General features: G+C 51.0%; 2 protein-coding genes across 3 annotated transcripts in view; one reads left to right on the forward strand and one right to left on the reverse strand.

Annotated features, from left to right (window-relative positions):
• On the reverse strand, positions 1–8,569 carry FKRP (fukutin related protein). Of its 2 annotated transcripts, none has more exons than XM_083627479.1 (2): positions 8,305–8,569; positions 1–3,527 (listed from the first exon to the last, which is right to left on the reverse strand). In XM_083627479.1, the coding sequence occupies exon 2, from the start codon at positions 3,433–3,435 to the stop codon at positions 1,924–1,926; it is 1,512 nt and encodes a 503-aa protein (XP_083483605.1). In that variant the 5' UTR covers positions 3,436–3,527; positions 8,305–8,569; the 3' UTR covers positions 1–1,923. The 2 variants fall into 2 exon arrangements, with proteins under 2 accessions (XP_083483605.1, XP_083483606.1); XM_083627480.1 differs by lacking the exon at positions 8,305–8,569 and adding an exon at positions 7,905–7,988.
• Positions 7,883–17,080, forward strand: part of STRN4 (striatin 4) — a 23,427-nt gene continuing 14,229 nt past the window's right edge. The window contains exons 1-5 of the mRNA XM_083627014.1: positions 7,883–8,283; positions 13,625–13,728; positions 14,005–14,078; positions 15,351–15,429; positions 15,568–15,768. Of these exons, the coding sequence (XP_083483140.1) occupies positions 7,906–8,283; positions 13,625–13,728; positions 14,005–14,078; positions 15,351–15,429; positions 15,568–15,768 (836 nt within the window). The 5' untranslated portion in view covers positions 7,883–7,905. The remainder of the gene's footprint in view (positions 8,284–13,624; positions 13,729–14,004; positions 14,079–15,350; positions 15,430–15,567; positions 15,769–17,080) is intronic.

Genomic DNA, 17,080 nt, shown 5'->3' on the forward strand with positions numbered 1-17,080 from the left:
TGTTTAGGGAAGTTTTTAATATTTAATGCTGTTTTGTTTTTAACACTCGATTGGGAGCCGCCCAGAGTGGCTGGGGAAACTCAGCCAGATGGGCAGGGTATAAATAATAAATTATTATTATTATTAAGTATGTTTTGCTGTGTTCTGTTTTATAAGCTGCTCTGAGGTGGCTTTTCCTTGTCAAGGCGGTTTAAACGTATGTTAGATAAAATTCAATTAATCCATCCAATAAATATCAGTTTGCAGCAGCAGAACCAAGCAGTGGTAAAAGAGGGATAGCCCCCCCCCAAGTTCTGAATTCTACAAGGCAAGATCCTCGCATCTATGCTGCAGTTGTCTCCTTGCTGCATTTGCACCAATGACATCTTTTCAGGAAGGCTGCCAGAGCGCGGCTGCAATCCTCAGCTTACCTCCTTTGGGGTATGCCCAGCTGATTTCACTTGAGCATTCAAAACAGTGTGATCTAGTCCCCCACATCCTGTTTGAAATAAAAGTCTACTGGTGCCCCATAAAACCTGACCCCCTCGTGCTACAGCCAGCCTAGCTTCAGTGAGGAGCAGCAGCTGCAGTGAGGCAGGCGCTTCCTGCATTCCAATCTACCAGTAAATGGGCAGAATATGAGGACTTAGAATCTGCAATTCATGACTCTGTGAATGCTTTCTGTCTGACTTCAAAGGGTGTATCACACCAGCAGTGCTAATTCTTTTCCCTTCCTGAAGTCCTGGCCATTTATTTTCTACCTACTTTCTGCCTGCTTCCCAGGGGGATCTTGATGGCCTTGACCACTGTGGTACAAATAGGATGCAGGGCTCTTCATATACAGTGGTACCTCGGGTTAAGAACTTAATTCGTTCCGGAGGTCTGTTCTTAACCTGAAACTGTTCTTAACCTGAGGTACCACTTTACCTAATGGGACCTCCCGCTGCCCCCCCCCGCCGAATTTCTGTTCTCATCCTGAAGCAAAGTTCTTAACCCAAGGTACTATTTCTGGGTTCGCGGAGTCTGTAAGCTGAAGCGTATGTAACCTGAAGCGTCTGTAACCCGAGGTACCAATGTACTCATAGAAGCTGCCTGTCCAATTCTCAGCATCTGACTTTCTCCCCTAGAACCTACTTCTAACGCTTTCCTTATTTGGCTGGCGGTATGATCTCCTTATCAAATTCTTCCTGGAGAGTTTTGAGGAAGCGGGACGCTGAATCCTAAGCAGTCTCATTTTTCAGTCACAGAATAACTGACAGCACTGAATTTGCTAGTCCTTGAGGTGCCACAAGACTCACTGGGTTTTTTTGCAACACCAGTCTAACACAGCTACCTCTCTGGAAAATGACTGATTTGTGAAAGCCACTGCAGCTGCTTGCTCTGTTGCATGACTCTTGCTGGAACAACCAGCTGTCGACAGCGGGGGGATTTTTCCTCCTGGGGTGACGTAACAGATCCTTGTATTTTGAAAGGCAACGCTGCAACTCACTGCAACAATGGTCCTCCCTAGCCTTTCCGTTTTCAAAGGGTTCTGTTTACTATGGATCAGCAAAACGAAACCTTCAAGCACCAAGGTAGTCTACGTCTGAGTACCTGCTGCTGGGAACCAACAGCAGCAAAGAGCCATTACCTCCATGCCCTGACTGTGATCTTCCCAGACGCACCTGTCCGGCTGCCATCAGAAACAAAATGCTGGACTTGATGGGCCTTTGATCTGATCCAGAAAGGCAGAATGTACATTCAGTGCTGCTACCTTGAAACAATTCCCTGTTGCAAACATCTCCTCCAGTATGGACAAGACACCGAGGTACCTGTAACAGGCAGGTAAATCACCTGACTGCATAATCATTTGCATGGCATTAAGTGTTCAAGGAAGGAAAGCTCTCGGCTCAGAGATACTCGAAAACCTCTCCTTTTAAGGCTTGGGCCTTCACGAGGGCTCCTTCAGTTTCCCTTCTCCATGCTCTTCACAGCTGGGTTTGGATATTCTGGGTTTTCAATCACCCCTTCTCCAAACTTCAGCTCCAGGAAGCTCCAGTAATCATTGGGCGCCATAGCCAGGAAGCCGGCAAATGGGATGGGGACCAAGGGCTTCAGGAAATGCTCCGGGAACTCAATGTCCTGCCGGTGGTCCATCCACGTGTCCTTGGTCATCACGCCGTTCTTGGGGTAGAAGGGCCACAGGTCGACGTGCAAGTGGTTGCGCTCGCTGTACTGCACCCGGTAGAAGTCCCCCTCGATGGCTTTCTCCCAGACAAAGCCCTTCTCGTCCACGATGGAGCCGGAATCTGCACTCCGGAGCAGCTCACAGTTGGGGATGTCTTCCAGGTAGACGCCGAGATCCACGTCGTAATCCCACGGGATGATGTCTTGGTGGCGGGCGGCTCCGAGGAGCGTCCCCCCTTCCAGCCAGTAGCGTACCCCGGACGCCTCCAGGATGCCGATGACGTACTTGGCCGTCTCCCTCAGGGCTCGGAGGCAGCAAGGCGGCGTCCACCGGTTCTGGTAGAGGTATTCCGGCGTGTCATCGCGGATGGTGCCAAAGCACCGGGACGTCTCCTTGCTGCAGCCAAACCACTGCTCCTTGCCGTCCTCCAGGACCACCCGCTTGATGCCAAAGTCGCGGAAGAGCTGCAGGCGGTTGGCCTTGGCCAGGTTGTCGGCCTTCCACTGGTTGTGGGAGGAGGTGAGCAGAGGCTGGTGGAGCGCCGAGAAGGAAACGTCGAGCAGGCGGACGGCCCATCCTCGCAGAGAGGCCTGGATGAAGAGGGAAGTCAGCAAGGGCTTGGCCAGGGGCATGGAGAGGTTGAAGAGGTCCCTGGTGTGCAGGAGAATGACGGCCTCGCCTTTCAAGGCCGTACACACCTTGGAGGAAGGCGGAGCTGCTGTGTAGTCAGCCGTCCATTCTTTAAGGTTCACCTTGAGGTTCAGGCACTGGAGGGGAGCTAGCGACTGCACTGGAGCCGCCACCATCTGCACCTGAGCTTGGCTGGCCTTGAACTCCTCCAGCATTTGCTCCAGCTGGGATGCGGAATCCACCCTCACCCCATCCGGCACCAGCGCCACATATTCCGTCTTCACGTAGGTCTCGGGCCTGGAGACGTGGGCAGGCTGGTCAGGGGACGGCTTGAGAACGACGACCTGGATGTTGGGAGCGCCAGGGAGAACCATAGGAGGATAAGGCAATCGGTCTGCCGCCACCACAACGGGCACCTCGGGTTTGTGCTTCACGAAGAGACGCACCACGTCAGGGACGTAGTTTTCAAAGTCTTCAAACTCCCTGATGAGGATGGTCACCCCTGACCTCAGCAGGCCACGGGGCTGGTGGGCACTGGGGTGCGGGTGGTCCCTGTGGCGGTGCAAGACACGCTGCTGCAGCCTCGAGATGTAGAAAAGGATCAGCAAATTTATGGCGATGGCAACAGCAAGCACGCCCTGGCAGAAGGTGATGCGCATCTTGCGAGCGCAGGGCGAGTTTGGAAGAGCTCTTGTCTCTGGCCCACGGAGAGTCTCGCAGTTCCAGATTCATCCATCCAAATTTAGTTCACCTGGAAACCAGGGAGAAGAAATAATCAAAAGATCGTACATTTAGGAAATACCATTTTACCATCAGCTATAGATCACTCCAATCTTCTGAGACCAAAACCAAACTATTTACCTAAAATGATTTCCTTTTAGAGAGTCTTACTGTCTTCCTGCAGAGAAACCCACCTCTCTCTTTCTGCAAGAGTCATGGCACTGGGGCGTATGTCAAGATGGAGACACATTTAGGGCAGGCTGTTTTGAGAGCAAGTCATTCTGTGGTTTCTCCTTACGAGGCATGACCAATGATCCAATTGCACCTGGTGCATAGCTGAAACGGAATTCCGCTGCACCGTAGAACAACAAATGTTTGGTAGGAGGCAAGTCCAGAACAACAATTCATGCAGAGAAGCAACGGGCAGCCAATTCTGCAGGTACACAGCAGCCTTTCATTACTGAATTAGTTTAGCTCCTCTCTCTCTCTCTCTCTCACACACACACACACACACACTGTTGCGCCCCAGAACGCAGTGCTCTAGGCAATCCAGACTCTGGCGTGCCACCAGCACAAAGAAGAAGTGTTCTTGAATGAAGGATGGGGAACCTGTAGAGCCATTATATCCAGAAAAACGTAAGAACAACAGAGGACCCTGCTGAATCAGGCCATCATAGTCCAACGTCCTGTTCTCACACAGGCCAGCCAGATGCCTATGGGAAGCACATAATCACGACCCAAGAAAAAAACACTCTCCCCTCGTGATGTTTCCAGAAGCATACTGCCTCCAACAGTAGAACATAGCCATTCATAGGAGACAACTTCTAGCCCCCCAATAAAGTATTTGGAGGGGTTGAACTCCCCGCCAAGTTGATCTAATCAATTATACGGAGTGGGGCTTACCTGCCCTCCCATATTTTATTCAAGTTGGCACCCCTGTCCATTAGGCTCAATGGCCATGAACTGCTATTAAAAATATGGAGGGACCATCACTCAGTAGCAGAGCCCATGCTCTGGAAGTCCGAGATTCAAACCCTGGCAACTCTAGTGGGAGTTGGGAAATGACTTTGCCCGAGACTTTGGAGTGTTTCTGCTGGCCAGAGAATGCAGTGCTTATCTAGACTCTGGCTTCATACAGCGGTACCTCGGGTTAAGAACTTAATTCATTTTGGAGGTCTGTTCTTAACCTGAAGCACCACTTTAGCTAATGGGGCCTCCTGGTGCCGCTGCGCTGCCGCTGCACGATTTCTGTTCTCATCCTGAAGCAAAGTTCTTAACCTGAGGTAATATTTCTGGGTTAGTGGAGTCTGTAACCTGAAGCGTATGTAACCTGAAGCGTCTGTAACCCGAGGTACCACTGTATATGGATTCAAGTGACTTGGCATGAGATGGAACACATTCAGATCTCATGGATGAGGGCTGGTGAATTGCACAGCCAGTCTTTGCAAATGAATGGCAACCACCCTTCCAAAAGAACTGCAAAACGCCAGAAGTAGAATTCACAAGCTGGGTAAACGGTGAGGTGTGCTGGGAACAGCGCCGCCTGGAGAACGGTAGCGCCACCAGAAAATGCCAACATGCTTTCAGGCGTGTGCAAGCATCAAGGCTCGTGCTGGGCATTAACCACCAGCAGCAGGGAAGTCAACAAAAGAGAGCGCTAATGAGTGCAACCCCTCAACATATGTCTTTTTTATTTATTTTTAAACCCACTAATCTTCCTGGCGTGGCAGATGGGGCAGGAGAACAGGAGGGGGCTGCCTTATTTAATCTTATTTAGATCAAGCTTGCTCATTTCCCTGGAGGGATCAAGGCTTGTGTTTGTAAAGGGACAATCGTTGCTCTGTAACCCTCCTCCCTCTGTAGACAAATGAAGGGGGGGGGCTGGAACAAGAAAGCTTCGTTTGGGGGAAGGCCGCTTACTCAGGAGGAGAAAAAACACTAACAAAAAAGATCAGGTTTCTTTTCCATAATAGCAGAGTTAACACTCATCACCACCTTGCTATGCTGTGCAGACGGGGGCTTGATTCTCAATGAATGGGGTGCAGGGAACAAATTTGGTCACTGGCCCAATGCTAGCCCCAAGAGTATACCCCTTCACTTTCTCCCACATTGGTAAATAATTGCCATTTTATTTTATGTCCTCCAAGGAAATCAAGGGGCAGCAAAGATGGTCCTTCCCACCCCCATTTTATCAAGCTCAGGTACTATTCCTGTGTACTGGAAGTGTGTAGTAATGACTTTTTAAAAAGACACACACATATGAAATTCAGATCAGGCTGCACCCTTAGCAAATTGTGGGGGTCCCCAGAATAATAAGATTCCCCCATTGCAGGAGTGGTTCCTTGAGCTTAGTTTGTTCTAAGCCTTGAGCCCAGCTCCTGTTTTCTACACAAAGCCAGAGGAAGCAGGAAGATAATGTCTCTGAGTATGTGCAGAGTGTCATCACACCCTACTGCCCCCGGCATCTGGGAGTCGTTCAGGCACACTTGAGCCTTGACATCTATCATTTTGAAAGCAGACATGGAAAGCATAGAGGGTTATAGGCATTTTAAAGTTATTTTGACGGTAGCCTTTTTGACAAACCATTCTTTAAGAAGGGAACGGGACTTGCAGCACTCATCAATTCACGTAGAATTGCAGAGCTGGAAGGGAACCTAAGGGTCATCCAGCCCAACCCTCTGCAAGGCAAGAATCTCAACGTAAGTACCACTTCTGAAGGACGGCTGTTGTTACGTTATGGTGGTGCTGGTGGGGCGTCTAATCGTTGTCACAATGCAATGGAGACCAGAGAGGAAGGGGCAGGATTAGGCAATGAATTCAGCCTGAGGGAGTAGGAGACCTTTGGGGCATGTCCCTGCCCTTTTCTAGTCTGCAAAGCGCTGTGCGCATGGATGTTGCTTTAAAAGATAACAATAATGGCAATGATGATGACAACATTTAATACAGTGGCAACAGCAGAAATAACCACCCCTGACCACAGGCCCTTCTGAGAGGACACCTTGGCTGAACTTGCACACCTTCCTCACTCCCTTGGCAACAACCTGCTTATTTATTATATGGCTTATTTATTGCATGCGGGGGGGCGCTGTGGGTTAAACCACAGAGCCTAGGACTTGCCGATCAGAAGGTCAGCGGTTCGAATCCCCGTGACGGGGTGAGCTCCCGTTGCTCAGTCCCTGCTTCTGCCCACCTAGCAGTTCGAAAGCACGTCAAAGTGCAAGTAGATAAATAGGTACCGCTCTGGCGGGAAGGTAAATGGCGTTTCCGTGCGCTGCTCTGGTTCGCCAGAAGCGGCTTAGTCATGCTGGCCACATGACCCAGAAGCTGTACGCCGGCTCCCTTGGCCAATAAAGCGAGATGAGCGCTGCAACCCCAGAGTCAGCCACGACTGGACCTAATGGTCAGGGGTCCCTTTACCTTTACCTATTGCAACTTCACCCCAGCTTTCCTCCAAGGTGCTCAAGGCGGAACTCACAGCCCTCCTCCTCCCCGTTTCATCCTCACAAGACCCCTGCGAGGTAGGCTGAGAGGGGCACCGCCTCAGTCGCCAGGCCTCTCCCAGTGAACCCTGGTCTCCCATGCCACAGTCCGGGTCCTCTAACCACTACACCACACCGTTCCTCTTCTACTTTTCCCTTCACACCCACCCTCCCCGCACCCCAAATAGGCTTCTGCGTGCCCCCAATGCAATCCCACTCAGATCTGTCACGTCCTTTTAAATTTAATTTCACTTCATGGGGCGGGGGGGGGTGTATGTTGCCACCCTGTCTATCCTCCCGAGGAGGAGGAGGAGGAGGAGAGATGACGGCAGCCGGTTGCTAAGGTGCTGGCGGTGGGCGCCCTGCTCGGGGGCGGCTTTTCCCGAAGGCCCCGAGGTAGCAGGCCGCGTTGCCATGGTGACTTCGCCCGCTCTCTTTCGAACGGGCGGGCGGTTAGATTCGGGGCCCCGCGCGCGGACGTTGCACGAGGGTGGGGAGCAGCCTGCGCGCGCAGGGAAGGATAGAGCGGCGCGCGCTCCCCCCACCCTACTCCGGTTACCACGGCAACGCCCCCCCCCAAATTCTGCGAGAGGAGCAGGAATAGGAGGCGGCGGAGATCAGAGAGAGGGAGGATGCGGCCCACCCCTCCAGTCACCATGGAAACGCCTCCCCTCCCTCTTCTCTCTCTCTCTCCCTCCGGCTTCAGACGCTTCTGCGGCGTAGTAGCCGCGAGCGCCTCCCGAGCCGAGCTAGGCCGCATTTCCTGGCCGGCTCCCTATTTGGCAGGAAGTGGCCCCCGCTCCTCCCTCCCGCACGTCCTCTCTGTCCCCCGCTCTCGCTCTCCTCCTCCGCCTCCTCCCCTCGCAGACCGGGACCCGCTTCCCGCCGCCCGCCCTCCTCCTCCCTCCCCCCGCGCGCGGCGGGCTCACTATGTGGCAGCAGCAGCCGCCGCCGCCACCACCTCCGCCGCCGCCGCCCTCCTCCTCCTCGTCGTCGTCGTCGTGCTCCTCCTCCTCCTCCCCGCCGCCGCCTCCTCAGCCGCAGCCGGCCGGATCCCCGATGGAGGCCGAGCGGGTGGCGGCGCGGGCCCAGCAGCTGCACCAGCAGGCGCTGGCCGCGGCGGCGGGAGACCAGCCGCCTCAGCCGCCCCCTCCGCCGCCGCCTCAGCAAGGCACGGCGGCGGCCTCTCAGGGCGGCCCCGGCCGCGGCGAGCTGAGCCTGCCGGGCATCCTGCACTTCATCCAGCACGAGTGGGCGCGCTTCGAGGCCGAGAAGAGCCGCTGGGAGGCCGAGAGGGCCGAGCTGCAGGTGAGAGGGGCCGGCGGTTACCGGGAGCCGAGGGCGCGGGGGCGGCGGGGACAGCCGCGGGGTCGCCTCTTCTTTCCTCCTCCTCCTCCCGCCGCTGCTGCTGCTCCTGCCACTGCCGTCGCCATCTTGGTGGGAAATGGTGGCCGACGGGACTGGCGGGGTGGGGGTGGGGGCAGGCGCGGCGCCCCCCAAGCTCCGGGGGTCACGGCTGCGGCCACGAAACGGGGGACTCCCTGCCAGAGGAAGGCACTCTTACCCCCCATGGCATAGCCCCGCAAGGGGGCCTGGCAACACCGCCCCCAGCCACCCCAGTGCCCTGCAAGATTTCTCCGTTGAAAACAGGGGCTTCCTATCCCATCATCGTTATATATGATAAATATATAAATTTGTGACCGGCTTGCCCCAACATATATAGAAACACTGAACATTTAAAAACTTCCCTGTACAGAGCTGCCTTCAAATGTCTTCTAAAGGTTGCATAGTTACTTATCTCCTTGGCTCTGGGGTCACATAACTCCATACCCTCCAACATTTCTCCCATGAAAAGTGATGAAAAATGGGACATTCCGGGATCAAATCAGAAACTGGGGCGGCTTTTGTAATTCCGGGCCTTTCCCTGGAAATAGGGACACTTGGAGGGTCTGCGCCCATCAAGAAGGCTGTGGGGGTTATTCCTGTAGAAGGTGGATCTGGGGATAAACCCCAAAGAGTGTTTTGGGCTCCTTTCGTGTAGCAGTTAAAATTATGGTTTGGCGGGGAGGGGAAGAGAGACTTCCCCTCCTTCCCAAAGGTGTTCATTCTAAGCTTTTCCATCTAATCTCACTCTGGACACCTTCTCAAGTACTACTCGGTGGAGAAGGCGGCTGCTTCCACTTCAAGGCCCAGGATGCCAAGGCGGAAGATGTGCTTAAATCAATGGGAAAGAGAGACTGTAATTCCAGAAGGACTCTTGTCGTCGGTTGCCCGGACAATACTGAGCTAGATGGTCTGTGTCCGCTTCCTGTGCTCCTGAGGCCTTCCTTTCCATTCTTCAGTCCAACAGGAATATCCCTATGCAAATAGGATGCTTCTCCTACTGTACTCTGTTAAAAAGGGAAATTTGAGGGGGCTGGATTCCGCCTCCCTCCCCCAATTTTGCCGCCCTTCTAGAGATGCCGTATGTTGCGATGGTGGGCTGATTCCCACAGAAGAGGGCTTAGGAACTGCTAGTTGTGGATTTTTTTTGCATGTAGTAAGTGGACTCATACCAGGTCAGACCATTGGTCCACCCAGCTCAGGCAGTGGTTCTGCAGGGTTTCCACTAGGGGTCTCTCCCTGCCTTACCTGGGGACACCAGGCATTGAACTTTCCATATGCAAAGCAGGTTCTCCCCTTCTGAACTATGGACTTAAACACCCATCCTACGAGGTGAGGGTAGCAGGGAGAATATGTTCAGTGCTGTCTCAGCCACCGTCAGTGATGCATAGTCAGTGGGGAAGATTTGCATAGGGAGAGTGAGCCTCTGGGGATGGAGTCAGCGAACCCTCAAACCCAAAGCAATTTATGATTATGGTCTAGAATTCTGTTTGTCTCAAAGAACACGAGAGCAGTAGCATCCCCCACTGACTTCAGTGAAACTTGCTTCATATTGTTTAGTGTTTAGAGAGTATTAATCACTTCAGGTCAGTGTTATCTGGCTGCCAGAGATTTAGCACAGGAAATGGGGAAAGGGAGATGGATGGTAAATCTCAGTTCAAATAACCCCTTATAGTGAAATGGGTGAAATCGATGAGAGCAGGGAGGCGCATTATTCTAAAGTTGTCTTGGGTGTTGAGTAGGTTTGAGGCTGGATGTACTAAAGGGGGTGGATAGTTGGTCCCTTCCCCTTGTAGGGATGTGGAAAGAAATGAGTGACCTGGGCAATATATCTACATTACCTCAGAAAGGCAAAAGGGTGAAAGTAACTGATGTATTGCCAACTGTGAGTGGAAGCCTGTGAAAGGATTTCATCTCTACCTTCTGTGGTGACAGAGTGGGGGGTGAGTGGGTGGATATTGCTGCCACCTGTTCCATAGCAAATGGGGAGTGTATGGGAAGAGGAAGGAGAAAGCTGACACCTATGGCTCCCAGGTGGTTGGGAAGCAGCTGTCCCTACTGCCATAGTAACTGGCACAAAGGGAGGTGGAACAACATAGTGTATTTTAGCATGGATGCAAAGGCGGTAGAGCAGGGGACTGAACAGAGGTTGTGTTAAGAGATGGTCAGTGTGCTCTTACTTACTTATTTATTTATTTCGTTTACATCCTGCCTTATTATCCCACAAGCTCAGGGTGCTGTATATGGTTCTCTCTCCCTCATTTAATCTGCACAACTGCCCTGCAAGATAGGATAATAATAATAATAATAATAATAATAATAATAATAATAATTATTATTATTATTATTATTATTATTATTATTATTTATACCCTGCCCTCCCCAGCCAAGGCCGGGCTCAGGGCGGCTAACAAGCAATAATAAAAACAAGTTGAATGATTACAACTTGAAAACAAAATTAAAATACAACATTAAAATATTGAAAACATTAAAATATTAAAATGTAGCCTCATCGCAGGAGGAGAAGGAAAAGAAAAAAGAAAGAGAGGGAGGGAATCAAATTGGCTCCAAGCCAAAGGCCAGGCGGAACAACTCTGTCTTACAGGTCCTGCGGAAAGAGATCAGATCCTCCAGGGCCCTGGTCTCATGAGGCAGAGTGTTCCACCAGGCCGGAGCCAGAGTTGAAAAGGCCCTGGCTCTGGTTGAAGCTAATCTAACTTCCTTAGGGCCCAGGACCTTAGGATAAGCTGAGAGGTAGTGACTGGCGCCATGGCCACCCAGTGAGCCAAGTGGGGATTTGAGCCTTGGTCTCCTAGCTCCTAGTCCGACCCTTTTAAGAACTGCACCACACTGGCTATCTTTTGAAAGGGCTGTAGCCAGAAGTTACTGCTCATAGTATAAGTGCCCATCCTTCTTTTTCCCTCTGGTGAACCACTGTTTGTTTTGTGCTGAAAACCTGTTTGACCAGAGGTAGCATGCAGCACCTGAAATCACAGTGCATGTCCCATGGGAAGCTCTGCCTCTCACGAATCGTGTTGGTTTTCTTAAAAACCGAATGGTTATCTGCCACCAGAACGATAAGGGAGCGTAAATCGGAAGCAATCGTTCACTCTTAAAAACTGGCACTTGGGGTCATCTAGTAGAACCAATCGGCAGTATGTTGAAACTCTGCAAAATGAAATTACGTTCAGCTGACCGGCTAGCAGCCAGGATCCAAGTGCACATACCCCCTTGGCTGTGATGCTCAGCCTAACCTACTTCGCAGGATTGGTGTGAGGATAAAACTAGGAGGGAAGAACCACACATGCTACCTTGAGCTCCTTGGAGGAAAGGCAGAATAGAGATGTAATCATAATCGGCAGCTTTAAAGATAGATTAGGCATGTTCACAGAGAGATTTAGGTGGCTAGCCATAATTAGCTTAAAATGGTATTCAGAGGCAGTAAACAGCTGATTTGTAAATGCTGGAGACAAAGGCAAGAGCCACCCACTGTTGCTCGTTTGTGAGCTTCCCTGGGGTGCACGCAGCTGATCCTGTCAAGGGCAAATTTCAGATAATCTGTTCAACAAGAACTGATTCCGTGCGGTTGGGAATTGTGTTAAGGGAAGCTGTTTAAAGTCAGCATGTGACTTTCCTACCAGTGGGGACATTTGACGGTCTTAATATCGCACCTGAGAAATGGAGACTGAGGATGAGAAATGGATCTTGAGTGAATCGAAGTGTTTTTGTTTCCCATGATGAGCACGGTCTCCTCCTGTCTTGCTGCTACCTCTCATCAAACAGGTTTTGCAAGTTTTTGGAACAATACGAAAACTTGCAAAATCTGTTTACCTGCGGGGAAAGTGGGATGAGTTGTGTGCACTGTGGGCAGCAACCAAACCCACTTGAAGTCCTAGTGCTGGGAAAGCAGCAGAGAAATGGAAATACTAAAGGGAATCTCCCTTTCAATCCATCTTCAGTTCTGGAAAAGAGCATATTTTTTGTCTCCCGTTTGAGGTGTTCTTACTACTGTAGTGGAAACTAGTTGCCCAGTCCAAGCAATATGTACAGAAGCAAACTCCTGGGAATTTCAGCTGCATGTTTAATTACATACTTAGTGCAGTCCAGCTTTTTCAAAAGCGCTCTGTAAACATGAACTTGTTAAACCTGTGAGGTTGTGGCTGGATTTTCCTGCGGTGCTGTCAAACCATGTACTGATGGAGGCAAGTCAGTGAGCCTTTGACATGGCTTTGTATCAGTGAAATGCCCCAATTTGCAACCCCTTACAATTTTCTACCCTCTCATGACAGATTCCGCTGCTGTTTAGCTAAGACAGAATATCAAACCTGCTTATCGTACCGGGAGTGTGTCTCCTGCAATTTACAAACCATGTCGCTTTTGCAGCCATGTGCAGCTTATCACATCAATGTTGTAAAGTTGTTATAGCAGTTAAACAGGGCAGCAAGGGCAGGACTTCTGCATATTATTTTGAATTCATGGTCTGCTGAGAGAAAACATGGAATAGGATGGAGTAACCTAGTTCCCAGTCTTTTCCACTTGGTCACTGTTGCGGATGAAGGGAGGATTGGGATTTGGTTTAGTAAGGGAGCTGTCATATAAAATCCTGCCCCTCTTCGCACTATCAACACACAACCCTTGTCCCTAGAGGGTTTCCCTCCCCTTTCTTTTGCCGCCTTATCTGTTTTGTTTCTCAAACCTCCCTGCAGCATGCAGCCCCTCCTGTTCATGGGCCCTCTGTAACCAGATGCCTTTTCCTGTTCCCTTCAAGCTGTCGCAATGACATTTATTAATCCTGTGACCTCAGAGCAGTTCAACCAATGAGACGAGGGAACTCAGCATCAGGGGAAGACTTATTTACATACATCAAGTTGTGTGTGTGTACTTCTGTTAATATTTTTTGAGATGGGTTTTAGCAGGGGTCAGCAACCTTTTTCAGCCATGGGCCGGTCCGCCATCCCTCAGACCATGTGGGGGGCCGGACTATATTTTAGAAAAAATATGAACAAATTCCTATGCCCCACAAATAACCCAGAGATCCATTTTAAATAAAATGACACATTCTACTCATGTAAAAACACGCTGATTCCCGGACCATCCGTGGGCTGGATTGAGAAGGCAGTTGGGCCGCATCTGGCCCACGGGGCTTAGGTTGCCTACCCCTGGGTTTTAGCCTATAATTCCCTCATAATCCTGGGTTGGGCAGGAATGGGGTTGTTGTGTGCTGTCAGAATTCAATGCCTCTGACTTCCACTTCTTAACCCTCCAGGCGCAAGTGGCCTTTCTTCAGGGAGAAAGGAAGGGCCAAGAGAACCTCAAGACAGATCTTGTACGGAGGATAAAGATGCTGGAATACGCTTTGAAGCAGGAGAGGTGAGCCATGCCACACACCAGTGTGCCCCCCTTGTGGTGGCAGAGTGGGCACCTCTGGGTTGCTGCCGCTGCTGGGCTCTCATTTGGGGAGAGGGTGGAGTTTCCCTCATGGTGCAGTGGGGAGAGACAGTCTGGATTCTTCTTTCCGCTCCTGGTATCCTTGTGCGACAGTCACCTCACCGTTGCATTCTGCACCCATCACCCGCTGTAAGGAACATGACACGTGCTCATTTGCTCCCAGTGTTTTGCTCCTAAGGTTTCTTCTGCTTCTTCCAGGTCAAAGTACCACAAGCTGAAATTTGGCACTGAACTGAACCAGGGGGAAAAGAAAGCAGATATGTCAGAACCAGGTATTGTGCTCCCCGCCCCACCCTCGGGTGTCTGGGCATCTGCTCACTTGCACCTGTGATGTTCCTTTATCCTTCGCTGAGCCACCTGCCAGGGCCTAAACAGGTGCTTCCACTGTTGTTCACCTGGAATGGCAATGACATCCTCTCACAATGAGAGACATCCAGGAACCTGCTCCTGCAGTTGTCTTCTGATGTGTCCACTGCTCTTTTAGGTTCAGGCGGCTGGTGAATGAGAGCTGGGCATTCCTACTTAAGTAGTATCTTGCACAGACTCCCTCACCTTCCAGACATTCTAGGCTATGTCCAGTGAAATCTTACTCTTCCAACTTTTGGAGCTTCCATTGTTTGTTTGCTGTCTGGAAGTTGCCACAGGTGCCAAAACAAATGGAAGGGCGGCCCATAAGTATTTAAATAAATGTTGAGGCCGGTGCTTCGTTAGCAATTGACTCCCTTTTGCGTTGAGGGGAAGGAGGAAAAGGGCAGGAGGGTAGAGGCTCTAGCTCAGTGGCAAAGCTCAGGCTTGGCTTTGCATACTGAAGTTCACTCCCAGACTCTGTGCTTCGTGTGCACAGGAAAAGCTATCAATAAATAATTTAATTAAAGCATTTTGTTAACCATCTCTCTAGCCAAAGATATTCCTACAGTGGCCTTCAGATCAGTTAAGAATACGAGACAATCCCTGCCTTCAGGCTTTCAGTTGAAAAGACACTGCACAAAATGGCAGAGGGATTGGGAGGAGGAAAATAGTTATTGTTTAAAAGGCATAGCAGGTCTGTGAGAGGAAAACCTCCCTGAGGCCCTGGAGCTGTCCTAGTGGTAGTCAGAGGAGACTGGGCCTGAATGGGCCAAAAGATCAGAGAACCTGGAAGAGGAGGGGGAAATTGCTCTCCTTGACCGCTGGAAGACTTTCCTAGTCCCGCTCTAGGCCGTCCATATGGTTTGAGTTTTTCTGGGTTTTTAAATAGCAAATTCTGGCCTTACCATTTGCAAGGCTGAGAACATCTCGTTCGCAACGTGAAAAGAGTGCAACCCGCAGCGGCACGTCTGCGCACATGCGGGTTGCGATTCGCCGCTTCTGCGCATGCGCATGATGTCATTTTGCGCTTCTGCGCATGCGTGAGCAGCGAAACCCGGAAGTAACCTTTTCCGGAACTTCCGGGTCGCCGCGGGACGTAACCTGAAAGAACGTAACATGAAGCATACGTAACGTGAGGTATGACTGTAGTTTCCTTGTCAGCTGCTGATGGAAAGCTTTCCTCCTTTCGCCCCTAGTCTCCAACGGGCCAGCGGAACCGATCTCCTTGGAGAGCAACCAGTTCATGTGGAAGGAAGGGCGCCAACTCCTCCGCCAGTGAGTAGGAACTGAGCTCCTGGGGGTGAGCGAAGAGGCCCTGCTCTGTTGGTGGCCTCCCTCTAAGGCAGGCTTGTCCTGGGGCCTGCCAAGTTGCTGAGCCCTATACTGAAGGCCCCTTTTGATCGGCCTCCCCAGGTACCTGGAGGAAGTGGGCTACACGGACACCATCCTAGACATGCGATCCAAGCGAGTCCGCTCTCTGCTCGGCCGCTGCTCCATGGAAGTGAACGGTGCTGCCGAGCCCAGCGGCCTGGGGACTGGGCCTGCGCCGGGACCTGCTGGGCTGAATGGGGGCGAGTCTCTTCTCGTCAAGCAGATAGAGGAGCAGATCAAAAGGTACGTTATCAGTCACTTTGGCCATGGGGCAGCGAGGAAGAGAAGCTTCTCCATGTGTCTTGCCCCCCCCCCTTCACAGTAGAGGGCCACCTTGACCCGCTGTCAACCCTCTGGGAGCCACACGCCTAGAGTATGCATGGCCAATTGTAACTTCCCCCCCTTTTTAATACAGTTTTTAATGGGGGAGGGTTTTCACAAAAAACCTTCTGGCACACAGAGGATCTGTGGTCAGTGATTATTTTTTTAAAATGGCACATTTTCCACAAAAAAACCTTTTGGCATCACAGCAGAGGAAATATAAGAGCAGTAAAAAAAAAGTCAATGTTTACATTTTTCAAAAGAAGGAGCACATTGGGGGGTGGCTTCAGCCTTTGAATGAGCCACCCCTACTGCACTGGGTGTGATTGTTCCATCTGGTGCCCGGTCTTGCTCCTCTCCTTGGCAAATGTCCTGAAGGAACGAACTGTGGTCCAAGCTCTGGAAGGGCAGGTACAGTCCTGCTGCAGGCCTTACTGGTGTCTTCTGTATTATAGCGCTGCTCTGATTGCCAGCGCAGGGTACATAGGACTTTCACCACAGAGCTGCAAGGAGGGGGTGGCGCCCGTATCTACATTCATTGAGGGTCATGGCCAGTGTTCTTTTTTCAGAGTTTGCATTTTTAAAAACCAGATGTTCAGACTCTGCGTTACTCTAATATTTTCCTACTTCCGTGGTCTGTGGCTAGCAGTAGGGAATGAGACACCCATGGGATGTACAGAGGCGACCTTTCGAAGAGCAGGTGCCTTAAGGCCAGGGGATGAGACTGGGCTGGCAGTGGCCCCTGTACAGGACAAAGGGTGTAGTTCTGATGCCTGTGGAAGGGACTTTTCAGTGGTGGCCCCACATCTGTATTCTTTTAAGGAAGCGCGTGTAGATGACCCTTTTTGCCAGGCTTTTGGAAGAGGGAAATTTGTCAGACTGCATTTATTAACAGTTTGATGAGGTTGTTTCAATTCTGAGTTGTATTTGTGTCATGTTGTTGCTTCTGCTGCTGCTGCTGCATGTAGTTACATTGTTCAATATGCCGTCAACCTCCCTCTGGCCTCTTGCAAAAGGTGGGAAATAAATAAATGAAATAAAAATCCTGGTCAGGGAAGGTTGTGCACTGTGGAGGTGCATAAAGTCACAAGTGACTGTGCTGATGGCTGTCAGTTGATCCAGGAATGGATCTACACAAATCAGATTAGAGGAGGGCGTGTGGAATCCCTCAGTGAATATATATCCAGCCTGTTTTGGAGCTGAGTTCATACTCCCCATACAACAATTTTCTGCT

This window comes from Podarcis filfolensis (assembly GCF_964270895.1).
Source record: "Podarcis filfolensis genome assembly, chromosome: 8".
Classification (NCBI taxonomy): Eukaryota; Metazoa; Chordata; class Lepidosauria; order Squamata; family Lacertidae; genus Podarcis; species Podarcis filfolensis.

Coding starts and splice junctions, on each gene's coding strand:
- FKRP (XM_083627479.1), bottom strand. CDS start 3,435: ATGCGCATCACCTTCTGCCAGGGCGTGCTTGCTGTTGCCATCGCCATA.